The sequence below is a fragment of the Macrobrachium rosenbergii genome, unplaced genomic scaffold (assembly GCF_040412425.1).
Source record: "Macrobrachium rosenbergii isolate ZJJX-2024 unplaced genomic scaffold, ASM4041242v1 60, whole genome shotgun sequence".
Classification (NCBI taxonomy): Eukaryota; Metazoa; Arthropoda; class Malacostraca; order Decapoda; family Palaemonidae; genus Macrobrachium; species Macrobrachium rosenbergii.
In genome coordinates, this window is record NW_027100732.1 from 966,880 (window position 1) to 984,667 (window position 17,788).

General features: G+C 45.3%; 1 protein-coding gene across 1 annotated transcript; it reads right to left on the minus strand.

Annotated features, from left to right (window-relative positions):
- Positions 1-19: 19 nt before the first annotated feature.
- Cbl (E3 ubiquitin-protein ligase CBL) lies at positions 20-17,038 on the minus strand. Its single transcript, XM_067103238.1, has 8 exons — positions 16,600-17,038; positions 10,149-10,390; positions 9,484-9,630; positions 7,688-7,819; positions 6,693-6,830; positions 1,722-1,800; positions 739-879; positions 20-567 (listed from the first exon to the last, which is right to left on the minus strand). The coding sequence occupies exons 1-8, from the start codon at positions 16,906-16,908 to the stop codon at positions 406-408; spliced, it is 1,350 nt and encodes a 449-aa protein (XP_066959339.1). The 5' UTR covers positions 16,909-17,038; the 3' UTR covers positions 20-405.
- Positions 17,039-17,788: the final 750 nt, after the last annotated feature.

A 17,788-nucleotide genomic window follows, 5' to 3' on the forward strand; every position in this document is an offset into this window, starting at 1 on the left:
TCCGAGGTGTCACAGCAACGCTCACGACAAAGAACAACAACGAACAACAACAGACGCAAGGGCCAATCAGGTATGATATGTTGCAGGCAGCACAATGCAGGGGTTCCAAGGGATTTTTTTTTTTTTTTTTTCTCTTTTCACAGGCAATAACCAATGAGGATTCAGGCACACGATGCACGGCTTCCTACTGGTCAACGCAACGGGATCGATCACCAACCAGGAAGCGGGCAAGGCTTGCTCGGCCTCCGGTTGGCCGCTTGGACGCGGCTTCCGGCCGGCGGCCGTCCGCGCGAACAAGCCGGCCAACGAGGGCTGAAGGCATGGGATGCAGGGGGCGGGGCTTCCTATTGGCCACTTGTGAGTTGTAAGCTGAGGCTGACCAATAGCAAGCTACAATGTAGAGAGTCAATCCATCAATACCTCATCCTCCTCTTCCATGTCTATCAGTTGGCCGCTGGGTAACGAGTGGGTTCTGTGCTGCTTGTGGGGGTCGAAGGGGTCCACGATGATCGACTCCGTCCCCTTGATCTCCGCCCGGCAGAACGGGCAGCCCTGCCCTTCCGAGTCCTGCGGAGAGACAGAGGAACGGCGTCAGTTGGGGACGTCGGTTACAGAATCTTACAAACTATATACTTTATTCCTCAAGATAAAACTCTCTCGCTACTCATCTAGGGGTACAACATAAGTCTCTCTCTCTCTCTCTCTCTCTCTCTCTCTCTCTCTCTCTCTCTCACTCACCTGCCACAGAGTTAGACACGGCGTGCACAGCAGGTGTCCGCAAGGCTCTATCCTTATGTCCTTGTCATTTTCTGCGCAGATTTTACACAGCTGGAACGTGGACCCCATCTCGCAGTACAGTTCGTACTGTTCCTGCGTTACCTGGAAGACGGGAGGAAGGAAATTAGCGACTCGGTTATAAGAAGCGGAGGCCTTAAATACTAACCGACCCTTTGATGTTCCTAGAACAGTTCGTAAGAGCTGAGTTGGCTTGCAGTAACCTTTCTCTCACGACAATTTGATCCTCGTACATAATACATTTTCGTCATTCAGAAGATGAAACCTATTCATGTGGAACAAGGCCACTAAATGGGTCACTGACTTCAAACTTAAGCTTCCAAAGAATATTCAGGTGTTCATTAAGAGGACGAAGAGGAAGTAAGGGGAAATACAGAGAGATCTCACTTATCAAAAAAGAAAAAATAAATGAATATATTGATAAATCGATAAAAATGTATTCAAATGCGAGGAGAATAGTACAGATCCCTTCTTGAACTGCTGAAGTTCCGATTGCACGGTATCCCCAGTAGGGAGGCCGTTCCAGAGTCCAACAGTGCATTATGGGAGATTGAAGACCGAAGTACCTGCTTTCGTCGTCGGCAGGAACATTCGGTCGAGAAGAAGTCGATTTGCAACGGGCAACAGACGCTTAATATTTAGAAACAAGCCTGAGAGGGATTTTGGTACAATCATTGCAGGTCCAGATCTATAATGTAGGACACAATTTGCAATTGAATGCATTTCATGTTATTGAAAGAAATGATAATATTCTCCTCACATATGAATAGATTCTACACCTCCAGAAATAAGTTTCGTTCTTCCTTCTTTCATAAATGTAATCAACTTTCTTTTGGGGTATGACAATTGTTGGGAGAGGTTTGAGGAAAGGACGACGTAAGAGAACATGAACAGAGCTACAGTAAAAGAAACGGAAAGACACCTACTTTAATGTGGTCTTCCGGAGTCGCCTGCACCACCGACGTCAAATCGGGATTGAGGTTCCGCCCGTCTGGATACAGGTAGCTGGAAGGACGAGGAGAGGCGTTAGCGAAAAACAGCGTTATCGAGTACGCATATCATCGTAACTGTTAATATCATCATTCGTAAAGGACGTGCATTCGAGACAAACTTACCAAGCAGGGCGACATAAACTATTTCCGAAACATCGGGACTTCAAACTCACACACACAAACTTACGGGCCTTCCTCACGTCTCGGCTAGGTCGCCGTGGTGGGTTCTCGACGCGCTACTTTTCCTAGACGAGACGTCTTTTGCTCGCTAACGGCTTAAAATGAACGATGAATGTCAAATGGAGTTTGGTATAGGCTCGCAATACGGAATTACTTTTAGTTTAAAATGACAATGCAGTTTCTTTTCCAGATTCAAGGGGACAATTGGAAGAGGAAAGACTTAAACTATTCATTACAAATAAATAGTTCTATGCCATGAGTTCTTGCCCTCAATTTTTGGGGCGCTGGACAAAAAAGATTGGGCCTTTGGAAAGACATTAGATCCTATTTACTAAATCACAAAACCCTTGTCCAAAAGTTAACCAACTGGATACCCCAAAAATATCTAGAATTCAGGCAAAATCTTCCAAAGGTTACTCTCCAATAATGATGGCTGAAAGTCAGACAATCGCATAATATACTAAAAATGGAAACCTGCAATATCTGCAACATTTTTTAAATTGAGATATGCCGCCTACTGGGCTCGTGAAAGACTAATGCACGAGTTACTGCGGTTTCAGAATGATTCTGCAATGCTTTCCACGAGTATTTAGGGGGGTCCAATTAGCAGTATCTGCAAAATCAGTAATAAGGGAGTATCTGCCATTTTTCTCATTTTTGTATTTTTGCAGATACTGGAAGTCTTCCAGTTTAGGGCCGTATACACTTAATGTTAAGTTGTTATTCTGCGCATTCTGCATTCAGAAACATGGCGACGTGAGGTCATTCGGCACAGAAAGCGAAGAGTAAAAAAGGTTTATTTAAAAGCGTTACGGGAGAAAAAACCTCACGGCTGCATTGTGAGACGATTCTGCCCTAAAACGGAAGACTGCATTATCTGCAAAAACACAAAACTGAGAAATATTGTAGACACTCCCTTCGCCGTACTGCTGATTTTGCAGATGACGCAAATGGGACCCCCCTAAATAAAAGAGTAACTTGGGTATTAGTGTTTCACGAACCCGATATGTGGCACATCTCAATTCCGTAAATTTTGCAGACACTGCAGTTTTTCATTTTAGACCAGTGTACACGTCGATGACGAGTACATAAGTCAAGATGAGGTATTACTTTTCGACAACAAAGATTTAGATTTAGCCCAACGCCCCTTTTTCAAATTATCCACACAGTAAGCGTCACTTTTGAGTATATTTTGCAACCTAAATCATACAAGGCCTAAAACAAATAATTCCAAAGGCACTCCTCTGAGTTCAAGGAGGAATTCAGCGCATTCCAATGGAGTTAATCAGTGTTTAGCATCAATTCCCACTGACAAATAGGCCGAGAACACCTGCTCGTCAAAGAGAAGGCTTTAAACAGGACATAAATTAGAGAGCTGGGTTTTAAAAGCAGGTCACACCCATGAACCACATATATTTGACCTCATTCTGAGTGCAGGACACTTCAAAATCAAAGGTGTATTTACACTGTCAAACTTCCAACCGACAATATGTACCAAGTATCGCAAACAAACCCTTGAAATTTTGTCAGAATCTTCGACATTCTGCTTTACCCAAATCTTAAATTTTGAAGGAAACGTTGTGGTGGTCATGTGGGAAATTGGGTTTGTGAGAAGAGGCTTGTGTTTTTGAAAACAGTTTCATTTTTTTGTTATTATATTTATTTATGTCTGTTATTGAGTGTGCAATTAAGTTCCATTTTTGTTTTTCATTTTTTTACGAGCAGTTTGCTACAACAACTTCCGTTGCTAAGCGCAATGTTGTTAGTTTACGATTTAAGCGTCTGCCTAGGGAAAAGTATGTTATCCGTAGTTGCGCGAGTGGAACGCAGCGTGAATTGGGAGCGCGTGGTTTTGCAAGACTTTGCCTCAAGCCTCGATTTCCCCAAGATGCCACAATCCACGCGTGACAGATAAACGTTAGCTATTGCAAAAACTGTGCAAAACAAATATGACGAATGTTTGACTGACTCTTACGAAAACGAGTTAGGAGTAAAAAGAGATGAAGATATAGAAGTTAGTTTTGATGGCAAATGGATGACGAGGGGGCATACTTCACCGACAAGGCACAAAGTTTCGTAGGGGATGGTGACGGGGCTGCCCACGCTGCAATTTGCAAGGCGAATCATGGAGAAGGGACGTATAGACCTAACCATAATGTTATCAAAGAAGAATGTGCAAATTATGCAAAAAAAAGGGTGACGTACCGACTTCCTGGACTGAAACAAAGCTTGGCTATTACCATACAAGCAAAAACCGGAAAGTTAGTGAGGAGAAGTGTTCTTGCAGGTGCAAATAAATTGAAAGAGGCCGCGATCAGATCCCTCCAAAATATTTACAGTGTAACTCTTCTGTTGCAACACTTAAAAAGGACCTCCTGGCTACAATAAGTCGTGTGTCTAGCACGGACCAGAATCCTACACACCAGAACTGCCCAGTGGGTGTTGATAGGTGGTGTTTTTGCAATAAAACAATAGCCAAAAATAAAAAGCCACCCAGTCCTGCAAAAAATATAAAATACCAAATACTTCTTCTCTAAGAGATGTTGCTGCATATTTACAAAGTGTATGGCGAACTCACTCTAACAGTAACGAGTATTCTAAAGAAAGTAATATTATCAAGTCGTCTTCCAGAAGAAATGGAGAATCGGCCTCTTGGAAATATTAAAATCGAGCCGTGGAAGATTCTTTGTGGGCGGTCAGGAAATTCTTTCACCTCAAGGGAAAATTAAGAGAATATTTTGCTTTATAAAATACGTTGTATAAAGTAAAAAGACGATTAACAACATATTATATGCAAGAGAACAGTATGTCTGTTCTCGGTAAATATTATACGTGCAAAAAAATGCATCTGAATAATATTTGTGTCAAGTTTCATGAAACTTTGAACTTGATTTTCTCAAAACAATATTCATGAAGTTTGCTATACTTAACTGACTATAAAATCTACATTTATCAACAAATCGGAAAAAAGTAAGAAGCAATGGATTCTCCATCTTTTATAGAATATGCCTGTTTGAAATTAATATTTGTTTGTTATTTATTTTTCCGTGGATTTAACTTTTAACTTTATGATTTAGAAAATTCAAAATTAAAAAAATTTTAATTATGAGTTTACTATTTAATTTATTGGAATTATTGATGGGCGTTTGTAAGTACATATAATGTGCTTCAAATATATGTGAAAAAATTTGCATGAGTATAAAACAAAAAATTTTTTTATAAAATTTGAAAAATTCCATAAAATTTGAACAAAATCCCCTATACCTAAAAATCTATTGAACCAAATTAATTGAAATTTACTGTCAAAAAACTTCTTTCACTGTAATAAACAAATGCTCAAAGTTTCATGAGTCTAAACACAATATTCATGTAGGTTGTAAATTATGTTAATGAATCAGGTTAATGTTCTTTTGATAGTTGTGGGAGGATTGGAGATTAAGGTTGAACAGTTAGATTAGGGTTCTTTAATTAGGTTAACGTTCTTTTGATAGTTTGGGGGGGAAAATAAGCTAGGATAAGTTAGGGTTACCTTAACTTACAATTCTGTAGGTTAAAGGAATAAATAGGTTTCATTTCAGAACTTCCAAATCTGCTCCCACCATACCGAACCAATTGCGTACTAAAATAAAAAAAGCCCCTATGTTATAATACATTAAGGTCTAATGCGTTTCACGATGAAACAATTCCTTCAGGTCTAATCAACTATCTAATGACAATATCGATCTCCGTCTCGGTCTGTCCGACTGATGTGAAGGAACGTGAGAATACAAAGTTTAGGCCAGAGACCAACCTAAGCCGGGTCTCACGGCGAGGTCGTCCGGCGCTGAAAGGAACAGAAAGGTTTGAAAGGCGTAACAGGAGGAAGAAACGGAGGAACGGGAAAAGGAACGAAAAGGGTTGCAGCAGGGACGCCGCAAAGGACCTCGATTAATGCCTACAGTGCGCCTCTTCAGGCACGAACCCCTTACGGGAGTCGGATGTGGCACCTGACGGAGGAACCTTGGTCCAATTATGAATTTGGGCGAAAGAATTCAAAAGCCATCTTTCCGCCAATCGCGAGGTCCGGTTTCGGCCACATTCAGAAAGACGTCCAAGCACCTGACAAATCTCATTACTCAGACTTTTTCAGAATGATCCGTCAATGCTTATTTGGGGGGTCCCATTTGCCGTATCTGTAAAATCAGTAGTAGGGCAAGGGGAAACTTAAGTATCTACCATTTTTCTGAGTCTTGTATTTTTTGCAGATACTGCAGTCATCCATTTTAGGGCAGAATTATCCTCCGGAGAGGGACGTTTCGTCCTTCTGCCTGCGCTGTAAAATGCTCCTCTAAATCTGCTAAAAGGACACCGCCCTACTTACAAATGAGTGACGTTCGGGATGGCCATTTGCATGTTGAATTCTTTTGCCTATTCAAGTAAAGTATGATATAAAATCAATACAATACTGTATGTTTTTCACCCTAAAACAGTACATTGTACACACAGCGCTGTACGTACAGAACAGGCCCCCAAAACAAACTCTGAACTTAAGGTGGTAAACGGGACCTCTGAACACAATTCTAATTTGTATCTGAACGTTTGGAAGCCGAATGTTCCTAAGTAGGGTGGACGTCTGGGCTTGGAAGAGGAAAACAAAGTTAAAATGTTAAACAAAAAAGGGCACACGATCCCTCAAGGAAAAAACTAAAGCTCCGCAGGGTTTACTAAGGCGACAACTCAACTTACAATCCTTCTCTGTGACCATCTAGTAGCGCCTGGCACAGGCTTTTGTTCTGTGGTATCGTCTGCAATATGCTGCCGTCGCTTGTGACGTAACCTATCGCCCACTGCCCCAGTCTCGTGCAGGACAATCTGAAGACGTAACTGCAAAAGAGACGGAGGGATGAGTCGCTGGGAAGTCGGTCGGCCATCGCCGTGCCTACCAGTAACACTACAGGTGACCCCCGGTATTCGAGGGGGTGCATAACACACTCCCCAAATAGCTAAAATCTGCAAATACTTGACACCCCTCTGAAAATGCTTATAAATTTCTATTTTGATAGTTCAAGCACCAAAATATCCCTCTAAAAACCCTTACAACTGTCTCTTTTGATAGTTTTATCACAAAAAGTGCATTTAGTCACGAAAACGACATGAAAATACAGTAATCAGAGAATATTTCTCAATGGAAAATACCACGAACAGGCGAATCTTCCGCGAATAATGTGTATATACGTTCCGCAACAAAATCCACAAATGGGTGAAGCCACAAATCCACAACTACAAATAGACAGGGGGTCCGCTCTAAACGACTTTTGTGGTTAATGATTAGGTTCTGGGGAGGACAGAATATCCCCTTGGAGGGGAAAGGGGTGGTGAGTCTATACGGATATGACCAGTCATCATACACTTCTTAATACTGTGTCTAGTTTAATCCAATTAAACGTCCATCTTACGGGTAAACGAAACGACCGATGGCATGTAATTCTCTAAATGCAAAAAGCGAATAAAAACAAATTTGTTCACAGGTTTAGTGTCAGATAAGTTAAAAAAAATAGAGTCCATTACGGAACAATGACCCCTATCACAGCCTGCATTTGATTTTAAACATGATATATTTCCTAATAATGTACAGTGCGAGACTTAACATAAAACAACGGGTCTTGGAGAGAGAGAGAGAGAGAGAGAGAGAGAGAGAGAGAGAGAGAGAGAGAGAGAGAGAGAGAGAGACCCTTTCTTACCTCCCAGGTTTGTGAATGTATTTTTGTAGCCTTGCTTTTACCTCGTCGTACGTGAGGAACGCAACGTACCCGGGATGTGTGACGGCTAGGATCTGCCAATTGGTAAGTAGTGTTGGCCACGGCTGAAATAATCTGAAAGAGGAGATGAATTAATAGTCTTTTCTCGATAATTATTATTATTATTGTTGTTATTCAGAAGACGAAGAACCCTATCGACACATGACGAGCCCACCGCAAAAGGGGACATCGGTCGACTTGAAATTCAAGCTTCTGAAGAATATTGAGGTGTTTATTTGAACGTTGTGACAGAAATTAGTGGTAAATATAGAGAGTAGTGCAATTATTATCATCATTATTTTTTTGGTCTAATACAACCATCCTATTCGACTGGGTGGCTTTTATAGTGTTGGGGGGGTTTCCGGGTTTAATCCTGCCTACTCGGAAGCCCGTCACTTTTCTCACTACGTGCGCTGCTTCTAGTCGCGCACTCTTCTGCGCGAGTCCTGGGGCTACTTCGGCATCTAGTTTTCCCAGATTCCTTTCCCGGGATCTTGGGAATCGTGCCTAGTGTTCCTATGATTGTGGGTACAATTCCCACTGGCATATCCCAAATCCTTCTAATTTCGATTTTCAGATCTCGATACTTATCAACTTGAACTACAGGCCTATCATCACATGCCTAAAAATAATGTGGACGTTACTATCATCAGTGAAAGGCTTTACAACTACCTAGAGGGTCCGAACGCCACCCCCACCAACGGAAAGGCCGCAGAAGGAAGTGTAGGGACACAAAAGACCAGCTCCTAACAGACAAAACGGTAATGAAGAACAGTAAGGGACGGAGAACCAACCTAAGCACGGCAGGGGTTGGCCGCAAGGAAGCCTTCGACACGACGCCGCACGCGTGGCGAACAGAACGCCTGAAAATATATCGGGCGGAGGAAAACGCCACCAGCTTCCTTAAAAACACAATACTCAACCGGAACACAGTACTCGCAAGCTCTGGGACAAAACTAGCCGAGGTTAACGTCAGGAGAGGGATCTTTCAAGGCGGCTCGCCGCCCCCACTACTCTTCGTAGTAGCCACGATCCCCGCGACAAAAGTACCGCAGAGGATGGATGCTGGGTACCAGCTCGAGAAAGGCGGACACAGAATTAACCATCTCTGACGTTCAAGGACGACATCAAGCTTTATGGTGAGAGTACCAAGGAAATAGATGCCCTAATCCAGACTGAGAGGATTGTATCTGGGGACTTCGGGATGGAGTTTGGAATAGAAAAATGCATCTTGGTCGACATACAAAAAGATTATTATTATTATTATTATTATTATTATTATTATTATTATTATTATTATTATTATTATTATTATTACTACAGAAGATGACGAACCCTTTTTATACGGGACACGACCACAACAGGAGACGCCAACTTGAAATTCAAGAAGCTTCCAAAGAATATCATTAAGGTGTTCATTCAAAAGAAGTAACAGACGGTATGGGGACATACACAAAGAAGCGACCAGCTATTAGAAAAGTAAAACAGATATATTAATAAATAGAAAATAGATAAAAATGCAAGTGAAGTATTTAAATACAAGGAGAATTGTACTAGGGTTGTAACGCATTGTATCTTTGCTGTAACGTCGGACGTTCCAATCAGTGAGGAGGCCATTCCTGAAGGACCGCTGGGACTTGGGGAAAGTTTCAGTGAGGCAAAATTACTGCATATCGGCGCCGCTGCCATTCATCTGAAAGGTTAACATACACCGAAGGGTCGTCGAAGCAGCTCGTTACCTTGTGAAAACGTCGAATTCAAAACTGGAGATGTAGTCGTTGCATGTGAGGTCTATCGTGGACTTCAACGCCATGGCTTCCAAACCAGACCCAATGGAATGAACCTCGCTTAATGTGTCTCTGAAGTATCTCCACGGTACGACTGTCCTGCGGGGGAGAGAGAGAGCGAGGGTGAGGGATGAAATCACTGGCATACTGTCAGCTTCCGAGGTCCTATATATCACTCGTTGTCGAGACCTGAACTGAGGTCCTTTACTTGCAAACCAGCTCCGTTCCGAGGGCTGGTTTTCAAGTCGAGCAAAGCTAGCCTACGGTAATGAAGCTTTCTATCAAGACGATTTGGTCTTCGTACGTAAAACTTTTTATAAGAATAAGAGGGAATCTTTACTCTACACTTGAAAAAGCTTACATAACCTATATTTCATGAGGACATAGAATGAAGAACAGATTGTAAAATTTAGGCCAAAGGCCAACCTAAGCTGTGTCCTATCATGAGGTCATTTAGTGCTGAAAGGGAAATCGAGAGGAACAAAAAGGTCTGAAAGGTCGTAACAGGAAGAAAAAAACCTTTTACAGTCGACTACGAATCGTCAGGAGAGGGTTGAAACGGAAATTCAAATCTTGCGAGGAAGTCTGTACGCAGAGGGGCCCACAAACATACTTACTTATCACCGAAACATTTTCTCCAGAAATCTGCCGCGTCCCCCTTCGTGATCCGGAACTGATCGCCTGCGAAGGTGCCCTGCGGGAAGGTGGCTTTGAGCTCGGAGAGCATGTGCGAGAAGACGAGGGAGAGTTTGGTCAGGTTCCGGCGGTAGCGCGAACTCTCGTCGAACATGAGTTCCTTGCCCTCTTTGAAGAGTCTGAGAGCCTGCTTACACTTTCTCATCATGTTTTCGACGAAGACCTGAAAGAAACGAGAGGAATCAGGGCTCCGCTTCGCTCTTCCGTCCAGCAAATGTCGGTCGCGGGGAATGGAATGGAACAGGATACTGTATAGAATTTAGGCTGAAGGCCAAGCATTGGGACCTATGAGGTCTTTCAGCGCTGGAAAGAAAAGTGAGAGTAAAAAGGTTTCAAATGTGTAACGGGAGGAATACCTCGCAGTTGCACTATGATATAATTGTTAGGAGAGGGTGGATAGCCAGGTGGAAGGATGATATGAAAGGAGGTGCAGTAAAAGGAATGAAAGCAGTTGTAGCTAGGGGTCGGAGGGACGCTTAAAAGAACCTTTAGCAATCAGTCACAGGAAGGTAAATTTATCAATACATTGCATTTTCCATCGACAAATTGCAAGATCATAATTTACAAAACACAAAAAAACTACAATTTTCATTTAGTTTCAACTCCGCATGAACTTACCAAGACTTTGCAATGACAAACGGCAACATGTTGCACAAAGTAAGGGTACCTTGAGGTATGCCTAGCTTTTTAAATGACAAATGCGCTATTTATTAAAATAGAGTTCGGGTCCCAAGCCTAGATAATCATTTGGTACAAGTTACTCCAGTTTAATTTTAAATTAACTACCTGTATCTGGGATTGGGCCAAGCTCAAGGTATATAAAAAAAAACCTTCCCTACATTGTCAAAAACATCTACATCACAGCATGACCCAGATGCCACCACATGGAATGGCACTCGAAACTCAAGCCAGAGCCAAGCAAACGGACCCACGAGAGGAACGGAAAGGTCCGAAGGAAGTACAAAACGGAAGGGAAGGCGAACGGAAGCAGAGCAAGAAGGAAAAAGGCGTAGGGCCGCGACAAAGAACCCCCCCTCAACCAAAGCCTCCTGCAGTGCGCTCGAACCATGAATCATTCGCGTTGTTCGCCTCTAAAAGCGACGCAGTCGCCTGCAGTTCTATTTCCTGTGCGTCCGAGAGGATTTCCTGTCTGGGAATATACAAAGCGCGAGAAATTCACTTTGATTTGACGAATGTTCAGCTACAAAGCCAAGCCCTAGCCCCCTGGGGAAAGCAGAGAAATGGGACAAAGGATGAAATTGTACCCCTGGGGAATGTCAACAGACGTTGATCTTCTAAATTAATCAAGTTCAAAGATTACAGTTGCCAATTGGATAGTAAGCCCGTGATTAGCCTCTACAAAGAACAGCGAGTGTGGACGGCCTTAATACGAGAAAATCATGGAGAAACGGCAGATAAAGAGTTCCCTCAAAAAACGCACACTACACTCGAGCAGAGATATAGGGGGGCCACTTTTACGTCTGACCCCTAAAGAGAAGCGAGTGGAAAACAATTTAGACGACAGGGAGCATTTTGTCAAAACCAATTCGGGGAACGACAGACGTACAAATTTCTGAAGAAAAAAGAAGCATAAAAACACATCGCAATTTCGAGCCATTGCTTTAAACTTGCGAGAATCAACCTCGTTATTTTTTCCTAGCCGTGATCTGCCTCCCCTTATCTCTCGAGCGGCTGATAACCGTGAGTCGAAAGATTCCTCGATTCCCCCCCGCCCTGATAAGAGGCCGGGGGCTTCTTATCTCTACCCCCCGCCAAGGGCGAGTCCAGACCAACGTCAGAATGTGGGGTTTACTGATCAACGCTACGGAGTAGAATATAAATGTATGTACTGTATTTGAACGGTGTAACAGGAGGAAAATCTTCCGTAGTTGCACCATGAAACAATTATTAAGAGATAGTTAAGGAAAGTAAGATGCAAGGGGAATATGAACAGAGGTACAGAAAAAGGAATTAAAGGCGTTTCAGAAGCTATGGGCCGAAAGAACACTACAAAGAACCTTGTGTAATGCCCAATACGGGGACGACGAAGTACGTGCTCTCTTTGAACCGCCCTCGGACGAGGGGTGAGGAACCTGCAGGTTGGGGGAGTTGGATAGCCAAGATTGAGGAATCAAGGGAGAGTGTTCGAATGCAAAAAAGTGAGAGGAACGCAGCGAAGACGTCTCGTTCCACCTACAGATAAGAACGGGTTTATCTTGGCCACCCTCACGGGCCAAATGACGCATCGACGGCAACGAAACCTGGCCTAATTAAACCATTTTTTGGGGGGTATACCACCCCCCCTAAGCGTGGAGTAACAGGATTGCGTCCTAAGAAAAACACCAACGGGATTATGAGAAAGTTGGGGACACCAAGTCCAGATTAAACCAATAGGGAAAACTCAGACGAAGACGAACTCCGTAACGGCAAAACCTGAGGCATCAATATTACACGGTGACGGGGAATGCTGACAGTGGTGTCGTCAATCAGACAATCTACGAGTAACTCTGAAAAACGCGAGAATGCATCACCGACGATGGCTGAACGTCGAGCTAAAATACACTGAATAGCACGACTCGATAATTATATAAAAGACAAGTCTACCTCTTGATATCCTGACCAGTGTAGGGTCGGCAAAAACCAGGGCTGGTCGATGCCGAGCACTGAGCAATGAAAGCAATTTGCCGCTGGTGTATAATAAAAAGCTGATGGCTCGTCGCTCTGGAGGGGCGTCAAGTTACAAAAACGGAAAAAATCTATCGTACCTATTAAGCCTTCCCTCTAGGGTACAGCCTAGAACGAGACCTTAAACGGGACGGTCAGAGTCGCCGATTACTGTAATTAAAGAGTGCCTACTGGCATCTGGGGACCCAAGGGGTTAACGTCAAATTACGTTGTCTGACCCCATGAAAAAAAAGCCAGCGTGAACCTTTCGTAACGATCGAAGGAGAATCGTAGACAGCTCGGGCACACGATTCAGCCTCGGCCAAAATAAACATCGATCAGCAACAGGTGTGACTCGAGAGGCGAACATCAAATTCGGGCAAACGGCGAAGAGCAGGGACCTACGAGGTCATTCAGCGCCGAATAACATCCAAACAACTGTTAGCGTCGATCTGCACAGGAACCGACCAAAAAGTGGCCCTCGGGAATGGCAACAGTTACATTCAGGAGGCGACCTAGCCACGGAAACTTCGAAGGACGAGATCTGCCGTCTCAAAAGGCTTTCGTTTCCGTAAGGCCTTTGCGAACTCACGACCCAAAGTAGCCCAGGATCGAAGAAAACGAGAAAGAACTGGAGAAATGAAAGAGACAAGAATTCGACCACTTCCAAGTCCTTAATACCTGCGGCCTTACCTAAACCAACCTACAAGCCAAATATTCTCCGAAATTCTTTAATATCTTTCGCTAAAATATTACGTCGAAGCCTTCCTAGATATTCTGGGGGTCGCCGATAGGCGTCAATGACCTACAATGTCAATTTTCTTACGCAATACAAGCTTTAAAATTCCTCTATTCATAAAGATACCCATTTTAAATCGTTCAAACTTTGTTGCGATTGAATCGAGGACCAATTTGAATACAGGAGAACCTGAAGAATTCGCGGATATAATATACAGATTAATTCCATGACTTATCTGAATGCGAAACGACTTTTGGCCGATCGATGCATTAGCCTGTTGAAAATAACTTTTAGGAAGCTGTAATAATTCATACAGTAATAACTGCACCCAATTTCAAGATACAAGAGTCGGCAAAACCTTATAATTATGAACCTGAAAATGAAAATTCAATTATAAAAATCAAAAAGCAAATTTTACACGACAGAACAAACTTAACCTAACATCGGCAAAGGTACAGAGGGTGCATTAGGGTACAGAAACTTGACCTGACCTGGGTAACGGTACAGAAGGTTACAAGAGGGGGACAGAAGAATAATGCAAAGGGTCGGGGCGCCGTCTACGCAACTTACGGTACGTGGCGCCTCGACAGGGGACGGGAGAGGATAGGATATACAAGGTTGAGTAAAGACAACGACCCCTCGGAAGTCTACGTCAGGAATTTTAAAGCGTTCGGGAGTTTCAAAGGGGCCGGATTTGGCTTCGGTGTCGGCCTAGCCTATCTTTTATCGATCGACGGCGAACTTGAACGTTCCATTTTTCATAACGTATACCCCACGACGAGGCCTGGCCTATAAGGCGGCCTGGAACGGCCAGGCACGAAAAATATCTCAATCGCCTCACCCCAAGACAAAATTCACGCTATTTTATACAATTTTCATGAAAAATTACGACAAAATCAATCTTATTTTATACAATTTTCATAGAAATTCCTACGGCAGAAAATATACCGGCTCATTCAGGCTCGACAAAATCGATTCTGCCGCGATGACACCCTAGAGCAAGCGTTCGGCTCGAAGTTACAGTCAGCCAAAAGGACCGTTAACGCATTAATCTACAAAACGGCAACGTCGACTGACGAATTTTAAATGCCGATAGAACAATATATAGTTTAAGCATCAAGCCGGAATAAAATTACGACGTACAACATTGACGTGACGATTATAAAGTAGCATTTTATGCCGAGGTACCTTAAGCCGGGTGCGAATTTCAATCATTTATATTATAGACATTAAATACTTTTATAATAATATAAAATTAACAAAGCGCGTAATCTCCGCACCGACGAAACTTTCCGACCGCAAACGGGACTCCCTAGCCTAACCTACGGCGACGTTTCGACCCGGATTCGACGCGGGGTTCGGACGCTGGGTCGGACCAGCCTTGGGGACCTTTAATTAATTATGTAATTGATTAAATATATAAGCGGCAATTCTATAAACTGCGGCCACGCTATCACACACATACATACATACATACATACGTGACCGAGGCTAAATCGGACCGACTGGCCCGGCCGCCTATAGGGTAGGCCGCGGCTTTTGGGACGTTTAAAGTAATATAATCGAATAAAATTCTTAAATAATTACATTAATTACATATAATTACATTCGAATTACATTCGAGAGCCGATTAGGTTAGGGCTAGGCTAGCCTAGCCTAGCCTAGGCTAGCCTAGGTCAGGCTAGCCTAGCCTAGGCTAGCCTAGGAGACCGAACCTCGGCTGCGACAGACACACACTCTCACACGCACAGACACACAGCACGCGGGTTACTCTGGGCCGTCGGCCTTGGGGTATCGTGCCCCTGGGAGGTCAAGGACTTCGAGGGGAAGGTCAAGAGGACACTAAGGGACTTCAGGGGGTCACAGGGACTTCCAAAGGGGTCGTAAGGACTTCCGAGGGGTCACGGGCCTTCAGGATCCTCCACTTCCTCCGACGGGAGGAAAAGACACAAATACGACCCCTTAGGACGTGGTAACGACGTTGTACGACCCCTGGGGGCGTCGTGGGGTGTCGCAGGGGGGCGTATGCCCCCCGGAGGACGTCGTAGGACACCGTAGCAAGTCCAGGGATCCTCCTAAGTGTCCCAAGAGCTCGGGACGTCAGTCCTCGGACGGGAAAACGTCTATGAAGGGATCCCGTGGGAGGAGGGCTTCGTGGGGCATCACAGGGTATCACAACACCTCGTGGGGCATCACTACAACATCACAGCACTCCTAAGGGCGTCGTATTCGCGTCCCGGGACGAGGAAACACGTACAACTCGATTCCCAAACTCCCGTCGGAGGAGGATGAGGAACACTTCGCGGAGGCGTCGTAGGGCGTCACAGGGGCGCCCTTACTTCTTTCCTCCGCCCCAGGGGAGGCCCCAAGGGACTTCGGAAGGGCAAGGGCGTCACAGGAGGAAGGTTAGAAGGAGTTGGAGGAGGCAGAAGGGGATTCTTCCTCCGCAGGGGCAGGAGGGCTATGTTATCCTTCCTACGCCCCTGGGGACACCCCCCCAAGGACCTCGGGGACTTGGTAAGGGCGTCACAGGTCCTCCTGAGGGCGGAGGTATAGGAGCAGAAGGGGGAGGACGGTACAAGACCTCCCTCCGGAGGAGGCGAAGGAGGGGAGGCTCCTAATTCCCTTTCCCACGCCCCTGGGGACACCCGAAGGACCCCGGGACGTCGCAGGGAGTAGAAGCAGAAGAAGGACGGGGGAAGACCCTCCTCCTCCTCGTCAGGAAGGTCTTCATATCCCTTCCACTACCTCCTCCTATTCCTCCTCGTCCTCCTCCGCCCCAAGGCCTTCAGCAGGCAGACAAAGGGCGTCACGGGGAGGAGGAGGATTAGAAGAAGGGCGGGGGGGGGAAGAACACCCTCCTCCTCCTCCTCCTCGTCAGGAAGGTCTTCATATCCCTTCCACCTCCACCTCCTATTCCTCCTCGTCCCCAGGGGCTTCAGCCGGAGGAGGAGGAGGAGGAGACGCACCTTGAAGTACTCGTTGTTGTTGAGGGCGGCGAGGTTGTTTTCGTACTTGGTGTAGACGAGCCTCAGGTGCTGGTAGGTGTCGGGGAGGATGTCGAGGATGAAAGGCGGCGAGTTCTTCAGGTTCATCTTGGACTGTTGGCACTGCTTGACCACCTTGTCCATGAGCTTCCACGTCTTCTCGAGGCTCCGGCGGTCTATGACCAGCTTCGGGGGCGCCATGACGTCCGTGAAGGCGTCCTGCAGGCGGGAGATGAGGGCGGCTATATTTTTCGGCTGGCCATTCCGTACTTTCCCAACGACAGCAGCCATCTTTAGTAGGGGAGGCGAGAGGCGCCCTGTGTCTCTCTCTCTCTCTCTCTCTCTCTCTCTCTCTCTCTCTCTCTATACCACCACCGCCACCACCACCACCACCACCTCCTCTCTTTCTCTCTCTCTCTCTTTCTCTTTTACTCTCTCTCTCTCCCTCTCTCTCTCTCTCTCTCTCTCAGCGGGACGGGGATGGGATTGGTAGGTCCCCGTCAGGAGGGTCTCGGATTGGTGTGGGGTTCCACTAGGGGTGTATCCTCTCTTGTTAGGGTAGGCGGGAGGGAGATTTGGGTGAGGAATTAGGTGGTGGAATACCCTGGTGGAGGGAATAGAGGCCATACCGCCCCCGACATGCCACGAGGACGCCCAAGGAGTCCCCCGGAAGGGGGACTCCCCCAGCAGGGGAGTGGTACCTCAGTAGTAGTGGGAAAAGGGCCCATTACACCTCCCCCTGGTCTTACCCAGTACCCCCAGGACCGAAATACCATTACCCAAGGACCACGGGACCACCAGCCATCCACCGTCAGTAGGGTGCTGCCCCAGGGAGGGGGTCTATCCCCCCTCCGGAGGGGTATCAGTGCTACCAACAAGACCAGAACGCCCCCGAATAGAGGCGCGTTCAGTCTCCCCAACAACCAACTCCAGCGTTTACTATAACGTCATTTATGCCATAACAGCCGCAGTCCATCAATTAATAACGTCGTACAGCATTAATGACGCCGTGCAGCATTAATGCCGTTGTGCAGCCACGGCACAGCAGCCGAAAAGCTGTTGCATATCGCTGTATCGTCGAGAGATAAAGACACATCCTGTGGGAAGTTATTTGAATGTCAGATGCCACAGTTGGGGCCTTAGACCCGATGCATTGTATGTGTGATGTTAA